This window comes from Podarcis bocagei (assembly GCF_964188305.1).
Source record: "Podarcis bocagei genome assembly, chromosome: 7".
NCBI classification, from domain to species: domain Eukaryota; kingdom Metazoa; phylum Chordata; class Lepidosauria; order Squamata; family Lacertidae; genus Podarcis; species Podarcis bocagei.
Window position 1 is genome coordinate 37,083,930 of NC_138132.1, and position 20,919 is coordinate 37,104,848.

At 46.2% G+C, this 20,919-nt stretch overlaps 1 protein-coding gene across 1 annotated transcript in view; it reads left to right on the plus strand.

Moving 5' to 3' along the window:
• Positions 1 to 16,301, plus strand: part of SLC12A3 (solute carrier family 12 member 3) — a 32,573-nt gene extending 16,272 nt beyond the window's left edge. Inside the window, exons 11-26 of the mRNA XM_081203742.1 lie at positions 1,577 to 1,684; positions 2,560 to 2,683; positions 2,904 to 3,005; positions 4,419 to 4,574; positions 4,909 to 5,008; positions 5,545 to 5,656; positions 7,231 to 7,371; positions 7,974 to 8,080; positions 8,453 to 8,535; positions 9,338 to 9,406; positions 10,773 to 10,874; positions 11,804 to 11,915; positions 12,303 to 12,389; positions 13,188 to 13,323; positions 14,540 to 14,607; positions 15,301 to 16,301. Coding sequence (XP_081059868.1) covers positions 1,577 to 1,684; positions 2,560 to 2,683; positions 2,904 to 3,005; positions 4,419 to 4,574; positions 4,909 to 5,008; positions 5,545 to 5,656; positions 7,231 to 7,371; positions 7,974 to 8,080; positions 8,453 to 8,535; positions 9,338 to 9,406; positions 10,773 to 10,874; positions 11,804 to 11,915; positions 12,303 to 12,389; positions 13,188 to 13,323; positions 14,540 to 14,607; positions 15,301 to 15,442 — 1,749 coding nt within the window. The 3' untranslated portion in view covers positions 15,443 to 16,301. The remainder of the gene's footprint in view (positions 1 to 1,576; positions 1,685 to 2,559; positions 2,684 to 2,903; positions 3,006 to 4,418; positions 4,575 to 4,908; positions 5,009 to 5,544; positions 5,657 to 7,230; positions 7,372 to 7,973; positions 8,081 to 8,452; positions 8,536 to 9,337; positions 9,407 to 10,772; positions 10,875 to 11,803; positions 11,916 to 12,302; positions 12,390 to 13,187; positions 13,324 to 14,539; positions 14,608 to 15,300) is intronic.
• Positions 16,302 to 20,919: the final 4,618 nt, after the last annotated feature.

Genomic DNA, 20,919 nt, shown 5'->3' on the forward strand with positions numbered 1-20,919 from the left:
TTGCAGGAATAGTTTGGGTCCCTTCCAACTCTACAGTTTTATGCTTCCATGACTACTGATGGCTTCTCTGCTGTGAATAGATCTCCAGACTGGGTTGGGGACAAAACCAGCTGCCTTCAAAAATGGGGAGGCACAATGCGGGAAGGCTGGTTTAGTGCCTAGACCCAGCAGGAATCGCTGAATAATCCACCATTCTGCCTTATATTAGCCCATGAAGCTCAGTATTCGATAACCTAGTGGCCATGAGCAGCTGAGCTCCCTAACTTCAGATTTGGGAAGAGGCTTGTGGAAGTTGCCCTCTCTGATTTGCTCTTCCTCATTCCACCAGTGCTCATCCCTTTCCCCACTTCCTCTGGGTCCAGGCCGAACTCCTGAGAGGTTGTGGGAAGTGGGGGGGTGCTTCTCCTTCTTGCTCTGATCAGGGCCCACATCTAGGGAGAAGAACCCTAGAATCACAGAACCACAGAGATGGAAGAGACCCCATGGGCATCTAGTCCAACCCTCTGCAATCCAGAAAACACATCCAGAGAATCCTTGACAGATGGCCATCCGAACTCTGTTTAATAACTTCCAATGGCAAGGCAGCAACAGCAAAGAGGCTCAGGAGAGGGACCCCTGATTGGGTGGGGGCCATGACAAGTGTCAAGTGGTACACACCCACACCCACACCCACCCACACCCACACACCCATGCTGGCCTGTGAGAAGGTGTACTCTCCTGGTTTTGACAGAGCCCATGGCGGACCACACAGGTTGGTAGTTGCAGCACCAAGGACAGTTCCAAGCGAGAGCCCTTGCTCTGATCACATTGGCGAATGAACCAGTGGTGGGTTTTGTGTTTCTGGGGGCTGGATCTGAAGGTTTGAAAGAAGCTAGTCTCTGGACTGGAGTATCCTCCTTTCTAATAAGTCCTTTTGTGTGCATTACATGCACTGATGTGATGAGCTGGGAACATGAGTCACTGGTGTTGAGGGGATTTTTTTTAAAAAAATATTTTTTTATTGGTTTTACAAAAAATTTTATAGACAATACAAACAAATAAAGAAACAAACAAACATGTATAATTTCATATCCTTTTTTTCATAAATCTCACTTCTCCGACTCCCCCAAACCTCCCCTTTCTACATCCCAATTTCCAAAATTATTTCAGCAAATCCTAACACTTATTTTAACCCAATTTGTCCCTTATTTATTCTTTTCTTTTACTTAATCTTATGCCGCTGTAATCCCCTTTTTTCTAAAACCTCAACATTTTAGCATTCATTAATTTTATAATATTTCTTAAGATAGATTTTAAATTTTTTCCAATCTTCATCCGCCGTCTCTTTCCCCTGATCACGGATTCTGGGTGTTGAGGGGATTGGTTCCTCGGGGGGCGTAGGCTTAGAGGAGACAGACTTCACAGGGGCTGCTCTGGGGTGTCTTGGGCTCCAGAGCCCATGACCTAGGCTGGCTGTGACCCTGGGGCCTGGGCTGCTGTACAGATAGATTGGACTGGTCTCTCTGAGTTGTTGAAGTCCAGGCTGCTGCTCTGCATCATGCACAGTGCATATGTGATCCATTGTGTTTCCTTGCAGAGCATGAGCATGGTGTCTGGCTTTGCACCACTAATCACAGCTGGGATCTTTGGGGCCACCCTCTCCTCCGCTCTGGCCTGCCTTGTGTCAGCCCCCAAAGTCTTCCAGGTGAGAGACAGGGACAAGTGGGACTGCTCAGCTAACCAGGAAATTTGGATTCCCCTCCCAACCAAAAGCCAGACCACAGTGCTAGGATCTGACTGCTTTGGGGCTGAGCTTGAACCTGCAGGAATGTGCTCTGAATCTGAATGCAAATGACCAGAACTGTCCACAAAGTGTGAAAAACCACCAGCCTTATTTCCCCCATCAGTAAAAGAAGATGACTCCACATCTTCCTTGATATGCTCTGAAGTTGACTGTGATATTAGATTGTGATATGTCAAGCTGTGATACATCAAGCATTTCATTAGGTAAAACTGCTCTAAAAATGATGATGAGTTTGAGCATGTTAATGCAATACAGAGCTCAGTCCTTTTATAAATGACAGGCAGTGGGCCATGATCCATTTGAACAGTTAAACCCCATATAGAGGTTGATATTCTGCCTGTTGTAAATGTATTTTATCTTCTACAAAGATAGATTTTATATGGACTATTGACACTTGTATCAAATAAAATTTATTTAGAGAAGAAAATTAATTAGAAAGAAAACAGCAGCAGGTGTCCCAAAATAGATTCATACCAAACCAGAAGCTAGTCAAACAAAATAGAAGCTAAATTTCATGAAAAGTCTGAGAGAACTGCAATGATTTCACCTGATAACTAAAAGACATTGATTAGAGTAGCAGGTACATGTGTTTAGGAATGGAATTCCATAATTCCAGTGCCACCACTGAGAAGCCCCCCTCTCCAGTCATCGCCCCACTAACCTCAGGATGTGAAGGACACGGAGAACTGCCTCCAGTTTAAACCTTGACATTTCTGGGCATGTTCCTGATGGCTCGAAACCTTGTCACGAATAGCCATTTTGCATCTCCCCAACAGTGCCTTTGTAAGGACCAGCTCTACCCTGTCATTGGCTTTTTTGGGAAGGGTTATGGAAAAAACAACGAACCTATCAGGGGTTACATGCTGACATACGTCATTGCGATTTGCTTCATTCTTATTGGTAAGTAATTCAGGGGGTCATGAAGTGAGGGAGGGGCAGAGTCTGATTTGACTCAGGGTGGGGCAAACAACGGCAATAGGGTGGTCTTTAATTCTGTGTTGAAAGTCTTCAATGTTATGATTTAATAAATAACAACTATCCTACAAACACCTGATTCTGTGCTTTGAATAATTTGTACAAATGAACGGAACCTCCCTCCTTCTCTCTCCTATCCCTGCAGCTGAACTGAATGCCATTGCCCCCATCATCTCCAATTTCTTCTTGTGCTCCTATGCACTCATTAACTTCAGCTGCTTCCATGCGTCCATTACCAACTCCCCAGGTAAGGTGTGCTATTTATTCATTTATTCATTGACTCTATATCCATCATGTTCTCCAAGGAGTTCAAGGTGACACACATGGTTCTCCTTGCTCCTTATCACAACCCTGTGAGGTTGGTCAGTCTGAGAGGCAATGACTGGCCCAAGATCACCCAATGAGCTTCATGGCTGAGTGGGGATTTGAACCCAGCTCTTCCAGGTCCTAGTTGGACACTCTCACCACCACACCACTACTGGCTCATGGCGCTTAGCATCAAAAGTAGCACAGTAGGTCAGGTCCTAGGCCACTTCCAGAGCCTCACTGTCCCGAGGATGGGAAGCTGTTCCTAGCAGATCTAAACAGGTTTGTGGGCCATGCACTTGGGAGCAGGAGCTGAGCCCTTCAGTTGGTGCATGGCCTCATTGTCAGCCACTTATCATTCAGGATGGTGTAGTGGTGAACAAGCAGGGCTGCAAAATCTGGAAGTTGGGAAGCCTGATTTGGCTCATCCCTATAGCCCAGCTGCCTTTCCATATTGGGGTGTTTCTCCCCCTCCCCATTTAAATTTTATTACATGTTTACATTAAGCTAACATAATTTATCCAGCAGTGTCCTAAATAGTAGATACAGTGGTACCTCGGTTTACAGACGCTTCAGGTTACAGACTCCGCTAACCCAGAAATAGTACCTTGGGTTAAGAACTTTGCTTTAGGATGAGAACAGAAATCGCACAGAAGCAGCGGGAGGCCCCATTAGCTAAAGTGGTGCTTCAGGTTAAGAACAGTTTCAGGTTAAGAACGGACCTCCAGAACGAATTAAGTTCTTAACCCGAGGTATTGTGCATCAAATATATGTGGCTGAATGGATAGATTGAGAGATTGATCTGCACCAACAATAATAAAAAATCAGGTTGCATTCATATCCTGCCATTGTGAGAACAGGATGCTGGACTAAATGGGCTCTCTTGAGCCTGATCCAGCAGGATCTTCTTATGTTCTTAACACAACTGAGCAAATAAAAGGGCCAAACTAAATTAAAAATTACACAATTTAAAACTCAGAGAACATCTCTAGGCCTTTATTTTAATGACAGTCACTAGAAACTTTCCATTCTTTGCTATCACCAGCTGATCCAAGATCCTCATGGAGAAAAACGATATAATAATCAGCTGGATGCCCTGGATAAGATAATAATAATGTGAATGTGTGAGTAATCTAGGCTCATGAAAGGTATTTAGGTTCTTTGCCCTATTTTATAAAATTACTCCAACAGCAAAGAAATAGTTCCCATGTTTCCCCTAATATAAGATCCATTGATCTTTGGGGATGGCAGATCAGTATTATCTGCAAGGCAGTTGCACAAGAAGATAGTGTATGCGCAGTGCTTTGATTGCCAATTATTCTGGTTCTCTTTCATTGCTTTCACATCCACCCAGGTTGGAGGCCCTCCTTCAATTACTACAGCAAGTGGGTGGCTCTCTTTGGTGCCATCGTGTCTGTGGTCATCATGTTCCTGCTGACCTGGTGGGCTGCTCTCATCGCCATTGGAATTGTGGTCTTCCTGCTCGGATATGTTCTCTATAAGAAGCCAGGTATGCAACTGGGGAACCTCGGGCCTGGCAGAGATGGGCAAATGTGGCCCTCAAAGCCTCTTCATCTGGCCCTCAGGACTCTTCCTGCAACACGCCCCCTCCCACTCAAAGCCCCTTTCCCCCTTTTAATGCCCTGCCCACTTTTGCCTCTGGCCCCACCCATCACTGGCATGTGACACACCCCCTAATGTGGCCCAGAAGGGAATGTGTACAATGCAGGAGGTTGGACTAGATGGTGCTTATGGTTCCTTCTGACTCGACTATGATTCTGTGAACACCAGCTACCATTAAGCAAAAATAAATGCTCTGATCTTGCTTGGCTGTTTCTCTCTAGGGGTGAACTGGGGCTCATCCGTGCAAGCCGGTTCCTACAACATGGCCCTGAACTATTCTGTGGGACTCAATGAGGTGGATGACCACATTAAGAATTATAGGTGAGGAAGTGTACAGTGCTATCTTCTTGGTGCTTATTGAAGACCCTCCTTTTCCAAGAAGCCTTTTAGGTCAATATTTTTTTATCTTAGTCTGTGGGCCTGCAGTGAAGCTGAATGTCAGGCAATTCAGGACTGAGAAAAAGAAGTGCTTCTTCATGCAGTGCAGAGTTAAACCTGCAGGCTCTTCTGATACCCTTATGTTCTGCATTGGACTTGAAATTATTTTTTATGTGCTTTTTTAGTGATGTTTTTATTGTTACATTATTTTGGGATGTTTTATGGGAAGCAATTCAAAATAAATGATGTCAAAAGTCAGGGTAAACAGGGAGCTCTTCAGCTGCCTGAGAAAGTGCCCCACTGTTGGTTCTTGTCTGAACTCCACAGGGAGCTCATTCCACACAGTGGGAAGAGCAACAGAGGAGGCCTCAGCTGGCACAATCAAACCAATCACATCGACTTTGAAGGACTAGATGGGAATAGGTCTTCCGAGAGATAATCTGGTCCCAAGTGCAGACTTCTCATTGTTTCTCCCTCAGACCTCAATGCCTGGTGCTGACTGGCCCTCCCAATTTCCGCCCAGCCCTGGTGGACTTTGTGGGCACCTTCACCAAAAACCTGAGCCTGATGATTTGTGGGAATGTGTTGATCGTGAGTATTTATCACCACAGGAGAATCAACTTTGCATGTTGTCGACATCTGTCTGTCTTTCTGTCTGTCTGCCTGTTGTATACTTCTGAAGGCACCAGGCTAGGAATGGTTTCATCCAGGAGCTCTTTTGGAGACAGCTGATTCTCTATGAATCAACCACCTACAGTGAACCCATGAGGTGTGAAGGCTAGCATACAGAACCCATGGTCTCAAAGCAGGGACCTTGGTGCCAAGAGAGGGCGATTTCAGACCTCCAGGTCAGTTTGTAAACAAAAGAAATAGCTAGTTGGGCTGATCTCAACTGTGCTACAGCACTGTGGGTGGTCTGGAGTGGTACTGCAAATTCTGGCTCAGTAGGGATCAGGAGGCCCCAAAAGCCAATTGAATCCCAGCATGAGCCTGTCAAAATGCTGGTTCTGGCTTCCTCAGTTTGATTTACTTGCTGCTACACCATGCAATCTACCCGTGGAACCTGCTGCTTGCTTATGTACCACCAGCCCTGCCAGGCAGATGCCTAGAACACCCCCAATGGGAAGTTGGCAGTGACCCCCACCCCTCAACTCCCATCTCCAGATGTTTAGGAGGGACTGGAGCACCTGCCTTTTCATACTTTGTGTTCGCAGCAGAAAACAACTGTGTTCATGCTGGAGTGGCCACAGCAAATCTGGTTTCCCCATCAAGCAGGATGAAAGCTGCATTTGATTCTGTTTGTTCCCCCTGGAAGGATAGTCAGCTAATTAAGCAGGACTGAATGATAGGCTCGGAAGATATGGAAGGCAATCACTTCCAGCTGCAGCTTAATTGCCAAGGCAAAGATCAGAAGCTGCTTTTTGAAAGCAGGGCACATTAATCATAGGATGGCATTCTGCTTCCAGATTACCTCTTATTCTCTGCCTGAGGTGCAGCAATTGCAGATGTGGTGGCTGATCAATGGGGAAATGATTGGCCCCTTTGCATTATTAAACTGGCCAAGTGCCAAATTTAAAAACAACAACACAGAGGTACCCCTTAGCTCAAACTTCCTGGGCTCTGAAGGCCTTTCTTCAAACTGCAGACATGAGGAATTGGCATGTGGTTTCTCACTGGTATAAGAAGGAGCCTCTGTGCATGCTCAGAGGGATGGCTTACACCTTTTGTGATTGAAATAGGATCCTAGGTGCAGGTGGCACCCATGAGACAAGCCCAGGGATGGGATCTGATCATAGGCCCTGTGTCCAGCTTGGACTTTAACTCCCATCAGCCCCATCAGTGGCGTAGCATGGGTTGTCAGCACCCGGGGCAAGGCAAGTAATTTGCGCCCCCTAACCCGTGGATTTGCGCCCCCTAACCCTAACCCCCAGATGTTGCGCCCGGTGCAGCCGGCCCCCCCTGCACCCCCCACGCTACGCCACTGAGCCCCATTCAGCACAGCCAACAGTTAGATATGGTGGGAGTTGTAGTCCAAAACATCTGGAGGGCGCCACATTATGAAGTGCAATTTGGATAACTTGATGGTCACACAAGTCAGGAAGGATGTGCCTGTCTTAAGCCAGCCGCCCTTGGGTCTCCCACTGTTTTCTTCTGCTTTCTCACAGGGGCCAGGCAAACAGATGATGTCTGAGTTCCGTCTTGCTTCCAGAGGCCACGTCAAGTGGCTGACCAAGCGCAAAATCAAGTCTTTCTATACTGATGTCTTAGCTGAGGACCTGAGAACTGGAGTTCAGATTCTTATGCAGGTAAAAATCAAACAAAAAGAAAGAAATCTTGAAATGCTGAAGGTAAGCAGGCAGCCCATGTCTACGACTGCTACATTGAAGAATCCTTAAAACGATTATTGTGAAAGTTCAGTATTCATTGGGCAAATTAACTGTTGTTTCTTACTGTCTGTTTTCAGCAGCCGTACTTTGTGGCAGAATGCGGCATGCTGGTGGCATTACTGAGGGCATTGTCCTGCTGCTTTCTCCTGAGGAAAACTGCTCTTTAGCACTCAGTCAGAACAAATGGCAATTTGAGTTTTCTCTGGATTGATGTTTCCTTTGATTTAGCACTAAAGAGCAAGTTATCCCTGGGAAAAGGGTGGAGGAAGGGGGGAACCATTCAGACCTGTGGTTTCTAGGAAAAGGACAAGTGTGGATGAGCCCTGAGTTAAGTTTAGAGAAAAGGCGAGTAGGAGGTGACAAGTTAGAAATTTATAAAATTACGCATGGCATGGAGAACTTGGCTAGAAAATCCCCACCCCCCGCCCAGTTGCTTCCACCCAAGTTCAGCCCCTTGAGGAATGAGGAGGGAGATCAGTGTGGTCTATAATGATACCCCCTTGTTCTCTGCTTTGATAAAGGCTTCCGGTCTTGGGAGAATGAAGCCCAATGTCCTTGTGATTGGTTACAAGAAAAATTGGCAGGCTGCCCATCCACAGACGGTGGAAGAATACATTGGGATTCTGCAGTAAGTTGGGTCATGGCATGGGATCCATTTAAATGAATTAGCTGCTGCAGCTGTCTGTGGCCACCATTAGCACCAGGGATGGGCAGATGTGTCTGTTTATGACTTGGGCAAATTTTCCGTATGTTCATTTATAAATCGGCTCCCGTCTTGACCAACACTGAGGCTAAGGAAGAAGAGGAGGCTGACAGGCAGGGCCATCCTGTGAGCTGCTTGTAAATAAGAAGGCAGGTGGGGGGCTGGCTGCAGGGCAGATGTGGGTTGGTGGGCAGTGCCCCATTTGCCTTCATGGAGACCAGCCTCTGCTGATTCCAACCAGGACTTCTGAGATCTGTCTTACATTGACTCTGGCAGCCCTTTGGTTTTGTCTTCCAGTGATGCTTTTGACTTCAAATATGGCGTGTGCATGATGCGGATGAAGGAGGGGCTCAACATCTCCAGGCTTGTGCAGTCTCACAGTGAGTTCCTCCACCACATCCTGTCTGGGCAAGAGGCTTCCTGTAGTTGAGTTGATTTGCCTAAAAGGATGCAATTGGGAACTGAGGAGGCAGCCTCTAGCTCTGTGTGACCTGAACATTGCCGGGCAGCAGCTCTCCAGAGTTTGAGGCAGGTGTTTCTCCCAGTCCTACCATGAAATGCCAAGGATTAAACCTGGGACCTTCTGCATGCAAAACAGATGCTGTAACCACTGAACTGTGGGACACAGAAAAGAACACAGGACCATTTGGCATTTGGACCATTGGCCAATCTAGCTCAATGTTGTCTGCAATGACTGGCAATAGCGCTGTAAGATTTCAGAGAGGGGACAATTCCTAGACCTATTAGAGACACTGCCGGGAATTGAACCTGAGACTTTTCGCCCTTCCCAGATGATATGCTGCACTCAACATTAAACAGTGGCTCATCACAAGCCATTGTTCAGTGTTAGGCACCAGGCCAAGAGGCGAGGCAAACAAACACAAAAATCAAATAAATCTGATCTTGCTTCTTTTGGCCCTTCTCACTAGTGTAAGGAGGAAATGAATCACAATCCTTGTCACCATCCAGCTGCTGAGGGGGTGTTCTTTTGCTCCAAGCCAACCTCCAGAGCAGCTTTTCCAAACTTGATGCCCTAGTGATGTTTTGGACTACAACTCCCATCAGCCCCAGCCATGGCTGTGTTAGCTAAGGCTGGAGGGAGATGTAGTCCTGGGCAGCTGGAGGACACCAGGCTGAGGAAGAGTGCTCCATTGTGTTCATTGCATATTCTCTTTCCTCTAGTTAACCCCGTGTTTGACCCAGCAGAAGATCCACAGAAGAACATTGAAGAGCCTCCTGTGATAAGTACATGTCAGTTCCCAGCAGGTTCATTTCTGTGACCTCTAGTGCTCGTCTTTCTGTTAAGACTGTCTTACTTGTGGGGAAAGTGACTGACTTGGGCCACAGATGGAAGGCCTTTGAAATCAGTGTGTGCCAACTCAGAGGTTTGATTTCTTCTCCTATAGCACAGGAAGAGAAACCTGCCATCTTGGGCCCTGTCTTGACCATTCTCCTATCGGGTCCTGCTTGTGACCTTTCCTCATCGATCTGGTTTGGCCACTGTGAGAACAGGATGCTGGACTGGATAGGCCTTAAAAGGATCTAGGGCAGTACCCAGAGTAGCCAACATGGTGCCTTCCAGATGTTGTTGAACTACAGCTCTCATCATTCCTGCCCATTGGCCCTTTTGACTGGGGCTGATGGGAGTTGGAGTTCAACATCCGGAGGATTACAAAGTGAATATTTAATTCTGTTGGTTATGCTTACTCCTAGGATTTATGATTTCTGCCCTAGCTTTGCAAATGAGATGCAAATAAAAAACAGTCCCACATTCATTTTGCCCCCCCTGCCCAATTTGGTTACTCTCTGAGTCAGAACCACATCAGCCCCATGTAAACATCAGTTCCAAGTTGCCATCATGTTCTCCTGTCTCCTACAAGGCCTATGCCAAAATTATTGAAACACATTTTACCATGTGATAAGAGCTGCCTGTGAGACTAGGGATGGCATTATCTGAAAACTTCTATGCTCTGTTTCTCAGCACATATTCCCCCCCCCCAGTTCCCATCTGGCTCCTAGATTTCAAGAAGAAATGAGTTGTTTATTTACCAGTCACACTAAAAATACACACTATTCTCAGATTATATATGCACCATCATAGTATAGTATGTATAATTATATTACATATGCTATATATATATATATATATATATATATATATATATATATATATATATATTTTCCAGGTTTCCTAAACTAACCAGCACATAAGCCGATGCATACAGCAATACATATAACTATATAAAAATACATACATATTAATACTTGTAAAAAAATGTTGCAGAAATACATGGCAGCATGGGACTTGGCTCTTTTATACATAGTTAGTCCCACTCAGAGGAAACCCACCAAAACTGATGGCCTAACTTAGGTACATCAGTTCTGATGAGTCTGTTCTAAGTAGAATGTAGCTGGATACAACTCAATATATAATTTACATATTTTTGCATATAATTAGATGGTTGTTTTTTTTAAAAGTTTCCTAATGAACAGAATGGGAAGTGGAGCATCTCAAGAGGGATTTCATAAGCTTGCAAATTCACTTGGTGAGTGGCATTTGAAATCCTGGGCACTCTCTTACTCATGCAGTGGGGATCCTTTTTATTATTATTCCTAGTGGACCCTGATGCCTTGGTAGCAGAACAGCAAGCAAGCACTGCCTTCCAGATAGAGCAGGGCAAGAAAACCATTGACATCTACTGGCTCTTCGATGATGGAGGTAATTTCAGCATCCTTCTCCCACATAGGTAAGGATTTGTGGTACCAAAGGAGTGTTGCACCTTCTGGTCCAACCCCCTGCTTGGACCCATCACTGCCATTTTTGCTTTGGGGCTCCTGGGTCAGTGGTGTCCCTTTTTCATAAGGGAACAGTTAGGGCCACAGGCGCCAGCTTATGAGGATGATGGAAGGGGAAACATCACACGCACAATGTCCCAATATTGCACACATGAGCATTGTGCCTCCCTCAATAAACTGGGTAGAAGCTTCCCAAGCTTTGGGAAGGAGGCAACACGCTTTAATACTTTAATACTCTAATTTACCAGGAACATTTAGGGGACTAGCCTACTCCCCCTAAGGCCTGAACCAATGGATTCAAAGTACGAATAACAAAAAAGGAGATTCCAACTAAACATTAAGATGAATTTTCTGATGGTCATAGCAGTTCAACAGTGGAACGGACAACCTCAGAAGATGGTGGACTCTCTTTCATTGGAGGTTTTAAAACAGGTTGGATGGCCATCTGTCAAGGATTCTTTAGCTGTGATTGTCACATTGCAGAGGGGCGGACCAGATGACTCCTGAGGTCCCTCCTCACTCTACAGTTCTACGATTCTTTGGTCCCAGGGGCTGATCTGAGGCACATGATGCAGCAGCCTTGCTAAAGCTAAGCTGGTTTGGGTTTGGCCACTCCTTGGATGAAAGGCCACCTGAGAACCTTGCCTGTAGCCACCATAGGCTCCGTCTTGGAAGTACAGTGTGATATAAATCAGTATTTGCCAACCTGGGGCCCTGGAGATGATGGGAGTTGTAGTCCAAAACATCTCTAGGGCACCAGGTTGGGAAAGACTGAAATAAACGAAGGATTCCCAGACTCCATTTTCTCCGCAGTTATTTGATCAAGAGCCATTCTGTGTTTTTACTTGGCAGGCCTGACGCTCCTCATCCCTTACCTCCTTGGGCGCAAGAAGAGGTGGGGGAAGTGCAAGATCCGGGTGTTTGTCGGAGGGCAGATCAACAGGATGGATGAAGAGCGCAAGGCGTAAGTCTAGGACTGCTTGTGGCCTCGGTTGGATTTGTATCCCTTGTGCTCTGGGAGAGGGCTGTGGTAGTTCTCAGGCCCTGCTTGTGAGCATCTAAAAGGCTATGGTTACAAAAGTAATTAGGCTATCTATAGAATTAAAACAATGCAAAAAAAAATATATGTATCTATTAAAATGCAGGTTGTGGGAGAAATGACAGGAGGGTGCCCGGTTGAGGAAGGCTTGTCCAAGATGCATAGCAAAATTCCTAACATGAAGAGAGGTTATCGCATTTCAGTTATCCTCAGAATGTAAAGAATCAATGTGTGCACTGGGCATAGGAAAACATAAAAACGAAACTGCTGCCCCCTGCAAAAGGTACTACTGGTCTCTTTCTCCTCTTGCAGGATCATCTCCTTGTTAAGCAAGTTCCGACTTGGGTTTCACGAGGTCCATATTCTTCCCGACATCAACCAGAAACCCCGACCTGAACAGTAAATCAAGACTTAGCTGTAGCTTCTTGCTCATCCAGTTTAATAATCTGCAATTGTCTTTTTTATTGTTATTTTGTTTATTTAAACTTTGATGGGTGTTGGGTTGTTTTTTTTTTACTTATTCCTTAAATTTTAAGGTTTGTTATATAAATAATAATAATAATAATAATAATAATAATAATAATAATACAGGATGACTGTTAAATGCATAACATGACTTCCTGTTTTTTGCAGTGGTTATACATATACATTAAAGATTGTGTAATAATTTGTATCAGAAGCACCTCACATTTTACATTAGAAAAATTAGTTAGAAATATGACTTTTAAAACTATGTGGAAATGTGGCAAACTTAAGGCTTTGATGGAGGATAGGGCTGTCAGTGGTTACTAGCCACAATGACTAGGTTTCTCCCTCTACTGTTGGAGGCAGTTTGCCTCTGAATCCCAGTTGCTGGAAACTAGAGGGGAGAGGAGTCGGCTCTTGTGCTCCGGTCCTGCTTGTAGGCTTCCCTCAGGCATCTGGTTGGCCACTGTGAGAACAGGATGATTGCCAAGATGGGCCACTGGCCTGATCCACCAGGGCTCTTCTCATGTTCTCGAGGCTAGAAAAACAAGAAACTGAAACTGAGATTTGTCCCCAACTTGGTATTACAGACCTGTACGGGTCCCCACAGCTGACAGTTTCATGTTGGATGCTGGAATGTTCTGGGGAAGAGAGATCCTAGATGGTCTATTTGGTTCAGGCAGAAACAATGCCACCTGGTCACTTACAAGATCTCCATGGATTTGTTGACAGTGTGAAGAGATTTGACGACTTAATCGCCCCATTCAGACTGAACGATGGCTTCAAAGACGAGGCAATGGTGAATGAGATGAGGCACGGCTGCCCATGGAAGATTTCCGATGAGGAAGTCATGAAAAATAAAGCTAAGGTCTGAGGGTCTCGCTGGCCATGTGGAGAGTGGGCTTTGCCATCACAAAAAGTGAAAAATAATTGCTGTCTCCTCTCAACGGGTCCCAAGGCCTTTAATGCAGGGGTGGCTGACCTGTGGCCCTCGAGATGGCACTGGACTTCTGCATTGTTGTAGCATGCCCTTCTTCCCTCTCCCATTCACGAAAGATCACCCATCAATTGCTTCAGGCAACTCATAAAGGCATCTCTTTTTGCCCTGACTTTCCCTGACCCACAAGATTGGACTATCTTATTACTGAATTCCTGTTGTTGTTTTTTAATAACACTGTTTTGTTGGTTTTCAAATTGTATCTCTGTTTTTATACTTTCATTGTTTCTATGTTGCATTTTTGAATACAGTGGGCCTGCAAATTACATGGGGCGGGGGGCGGTCCACGAGCAAAGGCAAAACTGTGTAGAGTCAGCATACCCCTGGAATCTCCCTCCCAGCTGCGCAACCATCCCTACCTATCTGGAGTGGGTATTGCCCTCTATCTCCTTTTCCAGGCTCTGGTAAGGTCATGTGACCTTCCCAGTACCCAGTAAGCAAGGCAGAGGGCCCAAAAGCTCTACAGTGGGAAACAACTTTTTAAGCCCCCCTGTCTTGCTTATTGGGTTCTGGGAAGGTTGTGCAAGATCTTGGGTGGCTCCTTCTGACTCCTCACTCCCAGTTTCCAGTTATTTATTTTCCCCACACAAAGCTGCAATGATGTAAGTAAATTACATGTAAATTGTGGGACCACTGTACCGTCAAGAGATTTTTTAGTGGTTTACAATGCTTTTAAATAAAAAGAAACAATAATAAACCCCAGTTGGCATGGCCAACAGTCAGGGGAAATATAAGTTCAGCAACATCTGGGCTTTAAAGCACCTTCGTAGCATATTCATTCCCTCAACAAACTCTGGGCACTGTAGTTTACGCCTCACAGTTACAATTCCCAGCAACACTTAACAAACCACATTGTTCAGAGTGGTTTTACAGCCGGCCCCTCTTCCCAAGGAACACTGGGAAATGTAGGTCTGTGAGAGGTAACAGGAGTGCCCGAACAAATCTCAGCACGCTTAACAAACCGCAGCTTCCAGGAACCTTTGAGGGAAACCATGACTGTTTAAAGTGCTTTCAAAGCTTTAAATTCATGGTGTAAATGTGGCCTTAATCTCTGCATTTACTGTCTATTCTCTCTTCCGCCCTTCAGTCACTTCGACAAGTAAGGATGAACGAAATCTTGCTGGATTACTCGCGAGATGCAGCCCTCATCTTCATGTAAGTAAGACAAGCCACCAACCAACTGACCAACCTGAGTTTTTGCAAGTGCTTTGTGAAATGTTGACCTTACAAAGAAGTATGGCTGGAAATGCATTGATACGGGCTAGGCCTGCACAACCCAGCAAGCTGAAGCAACCGTGCATGGTGGCCTCCAAGGGCCTTGGCTGTTGTGGAGCTGGGGGGAGGATTAACAAAATCAATCCTTAATAATAAAGAAAACTGTAACAAAACATAATGAGAGACACTAAATACAACAACAGGAGGCAACACGCAATGAAGGGAGGGGCTGATTTTAGAGCAAAACACACAAGCCCCGCCCACCAGATAACAAGCACTATACTATTCAAATTAGGCCCCAGTGTTTTTCTTACATTGACAACTCACCTGGGACTGCAGTCCCGGCAGGCAGGATTTGCAGGTGCCCCCTCTCAGGTCTCAGGAGGGTTGCCATGCGTAGCTAGGGTGGGCTGCATTCAGCAAAGCACAGCAGATGTTGTGCAGGCCAGATTTAGATTGAGCAGCTGCGTCCCCAGCCTGGTAAACCTCTAGATGTTCTGGGCTATAGCTTCCGTCAGCTCTTGCCACCCAGCTACTACAGGTCTCTGGCCGTGCCATAAAAATAAGAAACCAGCTGTATTTACAATGAACAAACACAATCTGTTCTCTGCTTTCTCCACCTTTTTTTTCCAGAACGCTGCCGATAGGCCGAAAGGGAAGATGTCCTAGCAGCCTCTATATGGCTTGGCTGGAAACCCTCTCGCAGGACCTGAGACCCCCCGTCATCCTGACCAGGGGCAACCAGGAGAATGTCTTGACCTTTTATTGCCAGTGATTCTTGGGCAGCTGAATCAAGATGAAGTTGTTCCAGGCCAGATCCTGCTCTTAGGACTTGGGCCTCCTGGAGGGTTTGTTTCTGGTGGTGGAAGATCCACAATAAAAGACTTGTGGTGTGAATGATGAATATTCCTGAGCTGTGGTGTGAATGATGGATATTCCGCCCTGCCACAAGTTGTTAGGGGAATAATCTGACCAATGGTCTCTGGTAGATTTTGATGGATTGCTGAGGGGATGTGGTTTGCCATGTGTCCTGCTGTACAGAGGAGAGTCCTTGAGTTGAAGGCATCCTCTACTTCAGGTGTGGTGGTATTTCCTGCCGCCCAGATGTTGCTGAACTACAACTACCATCATCCCCTGGCCATGTTTGCTGGGGCTGATGATGGGAGTTGTAGCTCAGCAACATCTATAGGGCCAAAACTTCCCAGCACCTACTCTAGTCGAATGGTTGCTCAGTCTAAGTTAAATAGGGTTGCCATATTTCAAAATTCCTGACATCTGCAAAGTTGGGGTTTTTTTTTGGGGGGGGGAATAGTGATTTTAATTTTCTGGAGCTGTTCCTGCTGTTTTTCCATCACATTGATATACATCCAGGTTTTCCATGACATTTTCCCTGACGCCACTTTTACACCTGAAAACCAGGACGTGTCAGGAATTTTCCTGACGTATGGCAAGCCTAAAGTTAAAGACTAATAAAATTATGGTGGGGGCAGGGCTCACAGCAGTCCATCATTAATTAGAACCTGGATGGCAGATTGAGCAGGCATAGAGGTTGACACCTTTCCCACTATGGTGAAATGGATTGTATTTCTATTCAAACTGTAGCAATTCTTTCCAAATTTGCATCTATACCTATAAAATATCACATGCACTGTTCACACAAATCTGCGTCCTCTTTTTTGCCAATGCACTAGTGACCACCCTATGAGCAGGAGGGAAGAGCCTGCCCTCAAAATGTTGCATAATTGGTTGTCTCTCCCCCCCCCCCAATCCCTCAAAAAGCTTCAGTGTCCTCAGGACAACCAACCTGCATCAAGTAGGTCCATCTCCTGACGATCCCACTGGGCACTCATCATGGAGAGAGACTCTAGGGAAAAGGCCCTCTGGTGGGAGTCCCCTGCTCTATGAGTAGCCACTGGCTGGCTTAAACCTGATTGGGTGGGAGGACCTTGCTTCAGCGTCAGGAATGCATTCCCTTCTGGGCTACATTCCACAGGGCAGCTATGAGTGGGGCAAGAAGCAATGAATGTAAAATTTTGCCTTTTGTACGGTGAGCTATTTTCTACACCCACACACTCCTCAATCCCCCTTAAAAGGAGCAAGAGGCACGACCAGAGTTCAAGGACACTTTCTGCCCAAGCAAAAACACTTGGGATGCAAAGCAAGGCAAGTAAGGAGTATTCTCAGGTCCAGACAGAGAGGCCTGGAGGGATGTATCCAGTGCCTAGGTTTAAGGTTCCCCACCACCAGCTTACCTGGTGCCTACAGTGGGTGGCAGTGGTAGCAGCAGTGGTAATGAGCAATGCCAGGGGGCTGCGTCTTGTTGCCACTTTACTTCCACACAATAACCCTCCACACTGTATCATCCTAGAGCATTGTGGGAAATGCAAATGGTAGTTACGTCCAGCTAATCCAAAATGCGGCAGCCAGACTGGTGACTGGGAGTAGCTGCCAATATTACATATTACACCAGTCCTGAAAGACCTACATTGGTTCCCAGTGCGTTTCCGAGCACAATTCAAAGTGTTGGTGCTAACATTTAAAGCTCTAAACGGCCTCGGCCCAGTATACCTGAAGGAGCGTCTCCATCCCCATCGTTCTGCCCGGACACTGAGGTCCAGCGCCAAGGGTCTTCTGGCGATTCCCTCCCTGTGAAAAGTGAGGTTACAGGGAACCAGGCAGAGAGCCTTCTTGGTAGTGGCACCTGCCCTGTGGAACGCCCTCCCATCAGATGTCAAGGAAATTAAGAACTATCTGACTTTTAGAAGGCATCTGAAGGCAGCTCTGTTTAGGGAAGTTTTTAATGTTTTAAGTTTTATTCTGTTTTTAGTCCTCTGTTGGGAGTCGCCCAGAGTGGCTGGGGGAATCCAGTCAAATGGGCGGGGTATACCATAAATAATAAAATTATTAAATTATTACCGGTATTATTATTAGCTATCTGGTGCTGCAGTTTAGACTCTGGGATGCATTTGGAGACCTTCTTGCTCATTCTGCTGAGTGGGGTGGGGCCATGGATTGGTGTCCCAAAGCTCTGCCCTGATGGGGCAAAGTCTCCAGGAATTTTTTTTTTAATGGTGTGTGTGTATTAAATAGAGTAGGCATCTCAAGGGCACAGAGTTCTGGGATGGGGCTCAGGATGATAAGATCCTGGACACCAGTTTGGAAGGTGACTTGGAAGTCTTTGTGATGAAGAAGAGCAAAAGATTATTCACAACCTAGAGCCCACCAGTCCATCTCATCTCTGCTGAGAGCTCCACAGAGCCCCTGTGACTCTTCCGGGTATGAGAAGGGCAGGCCTTCCTGCAAGCAAAGATTCCTCTTGGCCTAGAGCCAACGCCTACAGTCCCACAAGGAGATCAGTGTGGCATTTTGGCAATGAACTCATGTACAGCCCCAGGGCGACATGTGGGGCCTGCCAGAGAAAACACAAGGACCAAACGGGCACTTGGGGAAACAATTGCCATGGTTCAAGGAAATAAAACAGCTGTCTCTTTTTTCCTAACCACATCCTGGCTTAGACCCAACAAGCAGTAGCTTTTCTCCCTATTTTCCAGTGGCAGATCACTGGGGGAAATGATCGTTGTCCCAATGCACTCTTGCATCATTTCACTTGTGTTGACAGTGGCAACTCTCTCTGCCTTATTCTGCCCACCTGTGCCTGTCCGTCTTCCCTGTTGACTTGCAAAATCCCAACCAGTTAATCACATCCATACCATACAGCTGAACCACATGGTTCTCCCGCCAAAAAAAAATCCTGAGAGCTATAGGTTCTTAAAGGTGCTAGGAATTGTAGCTCTGTGAGCTATAGCTCCCACAAATTTTTTCCCCGGGGGGGGGGGGAGCCATGCAGTTTAAATGTGTGGTGTGTGACCTGAGATTTACAACAAAATGTTGTTGTGTGGAGCCAGCCTGTCATGCCCCTTTCCAGGACACTCCATTCCATCTCCCTTCATTATTATCAGTTGTTGTTGTTATATTTGTTTGCTTTTTACAAAACATCTTCAAGCAACTTACAAAATATTAAAATACATCACTGCCTCCTGCGGGAGCAAATTCCATAGTTTAGATTATGCACCATGGAAAGAAGACTTTCTTTTCTCTGTCCCGAATCCTCTAACATTCAGCTTCCTTGGGTGTCCACCACTTCTAATGTTATGAGAGGAGAAGATTTTATTCTCTACCCACTTTTCTCCATGTCATTCATAATTTCATAAACTTCTATCATGCCACCTCTCACATTTATGTAAACTGAAAAGCTCCAAATTTTGTAAGCTTTTCACATAGCGGAATTGCTTCTTTCCCTTGAATATGTTGGCTACCCTGTGAGTTTCATTAGGGCAATCAAACATTTCAAATGTTTTTTGCTCAGAAAACAAATGTTTTAATCAACAAACCAAACAAATGTTTGGTCACAATCATCAGTTTGTTGGCCAAGATTCAGACTTATATTTTTCAGTTACTATGATTTCCTTTAGGGTGTATTCACAAATACTGAACACTGTACATCTTCACCCTTTGTCAGCATAGTGTGTGTGTGTGCTCATGTACTATTTATGTGTGTTCCTATATCTTTGTAAATAGTTTCAGGATTGCATCAGCCGTTTTAACCTGTGGTGGAGGGTAGGGAAGCATATCCATTATTGAACAGTGTGAAACAAACAGCTGCTCACAAAGTTCTGTGCAGGTTTCCAGGACACTTTCTTTGGAGATTGCTGGCAATGGGCTGCGCTCAGCATGTAGATAAGTAGGTGTCAGCTTTCCCCTCAAGTGAACCCATTTAACAGGTATGACACACCTGAATGTCCACTGGGTGTTCTCAGACAAAGTGGAACAGCACACAGTGGATGCTCACTGTCCAAGCATTGTCCCTACAAATGCAGTCAATGCTGGCAAGTGAAAGCAGCAGTTTTGAGGCCATAGGGAGCTGCCTTCTGCTACATCTGTCTTAAATCTATCCAGCTCAGCATTCTCCACATTGAAAGGTTCCAGACATGGTTTCCAGGGTTTCAGAACGACACCTACCTGGAGATGCTGGGGACTGAACCTGGGACCTTCTGCATGCAAAACATGAGCTACGGCCAGCATGATGGCTCCCCATTACACCATTGGACTTTCCACTCCCTAGCACTGAATTAATCTATGCCCATGCCTCTTGCTCACACCATTCTGAATCAGGAAATCATTCTCCCCTCTTCTCAAAACCTATTTGCTCATATGCTCCAAAGCATAAGAATGTAAGAAGACCCCACTGGATCAAGCCAATGGACCACCCAGTCCAACATTCTGCTCTCACAGTGGCTGAGCAGATTTCTGTGGGAAGCCAGCAAGCAGGATTTGCGCACAAGAGCCCTCTCCCCCAGGCGTGTAGCATTGGGGGGGGGGGCGGTGCTGCCCAAGAGGAATTTTTTTTGGGGGGGGGCACGCCATTCATGCCATCCTCCCTGAGCCAGCCCTGCGCCACTTTGAGAGGCTGGGGAGGGCAGTGTAAGAAGGAGGCAACAGCCTTGCGCCCTTCGATCCCAACCCCTTGAGCTAGATGGACCAATAGTATAAGGCAGCATACTATGTTCTTGGGGAGGGCTGTAGCACAGCACCTGCTTTGCATGCAGAAGGTCTCAGGTTCGATCCCCACCATCTGCAGGTAAGGTTGGAAATGCACCCTGTCTGAAACCCTGGGGACCACTACTAGCCAGTGTAGTCACTACTGTACTGACCTTGATGGACCAATGATGAAACGCAACTTCTGCGATGCTTATTTAAAAATCAGCCCCCCTTCATTTTAGAATCATGAGGACTAGAAACTTATTTTTAGGTCCAAGCCCATAGCTCAGAGGTAGAGCATGAATAAGATAGCTAGTTCAACCCCCAATGGCAGCATCTCCAGGCAGGACTGGGAGAGACACCCTGACTGAAACCCTGGAGAGCCGCTGCCGGTCAGTGTAGACAGTACTAGATGCACTTAAGGTTCTGACTCAGTACAAAGGAGCGTCTTACGATCCCACGGCAAAACAAGGCATCACGTGACACGTAAATATAGAAAACTGCAGGTCCCGGCCGATTTTGTTTCCTTCCCCCTTTTGGCCACGCCTCCCCTTTGGCCACGCCCAGATAGGCCTGGCTCTCTTTCCTACCCCTCCATCTGCCTCCGGACAGACAGGCGGCTTCTGATAGGCCCACGTTTCGAGCCAGCGGCCAATCCGTGGAGGCCACAGCGGCGCCGCGAGGAGGGCGAGGATATATAAGGAGGGGGCCGCG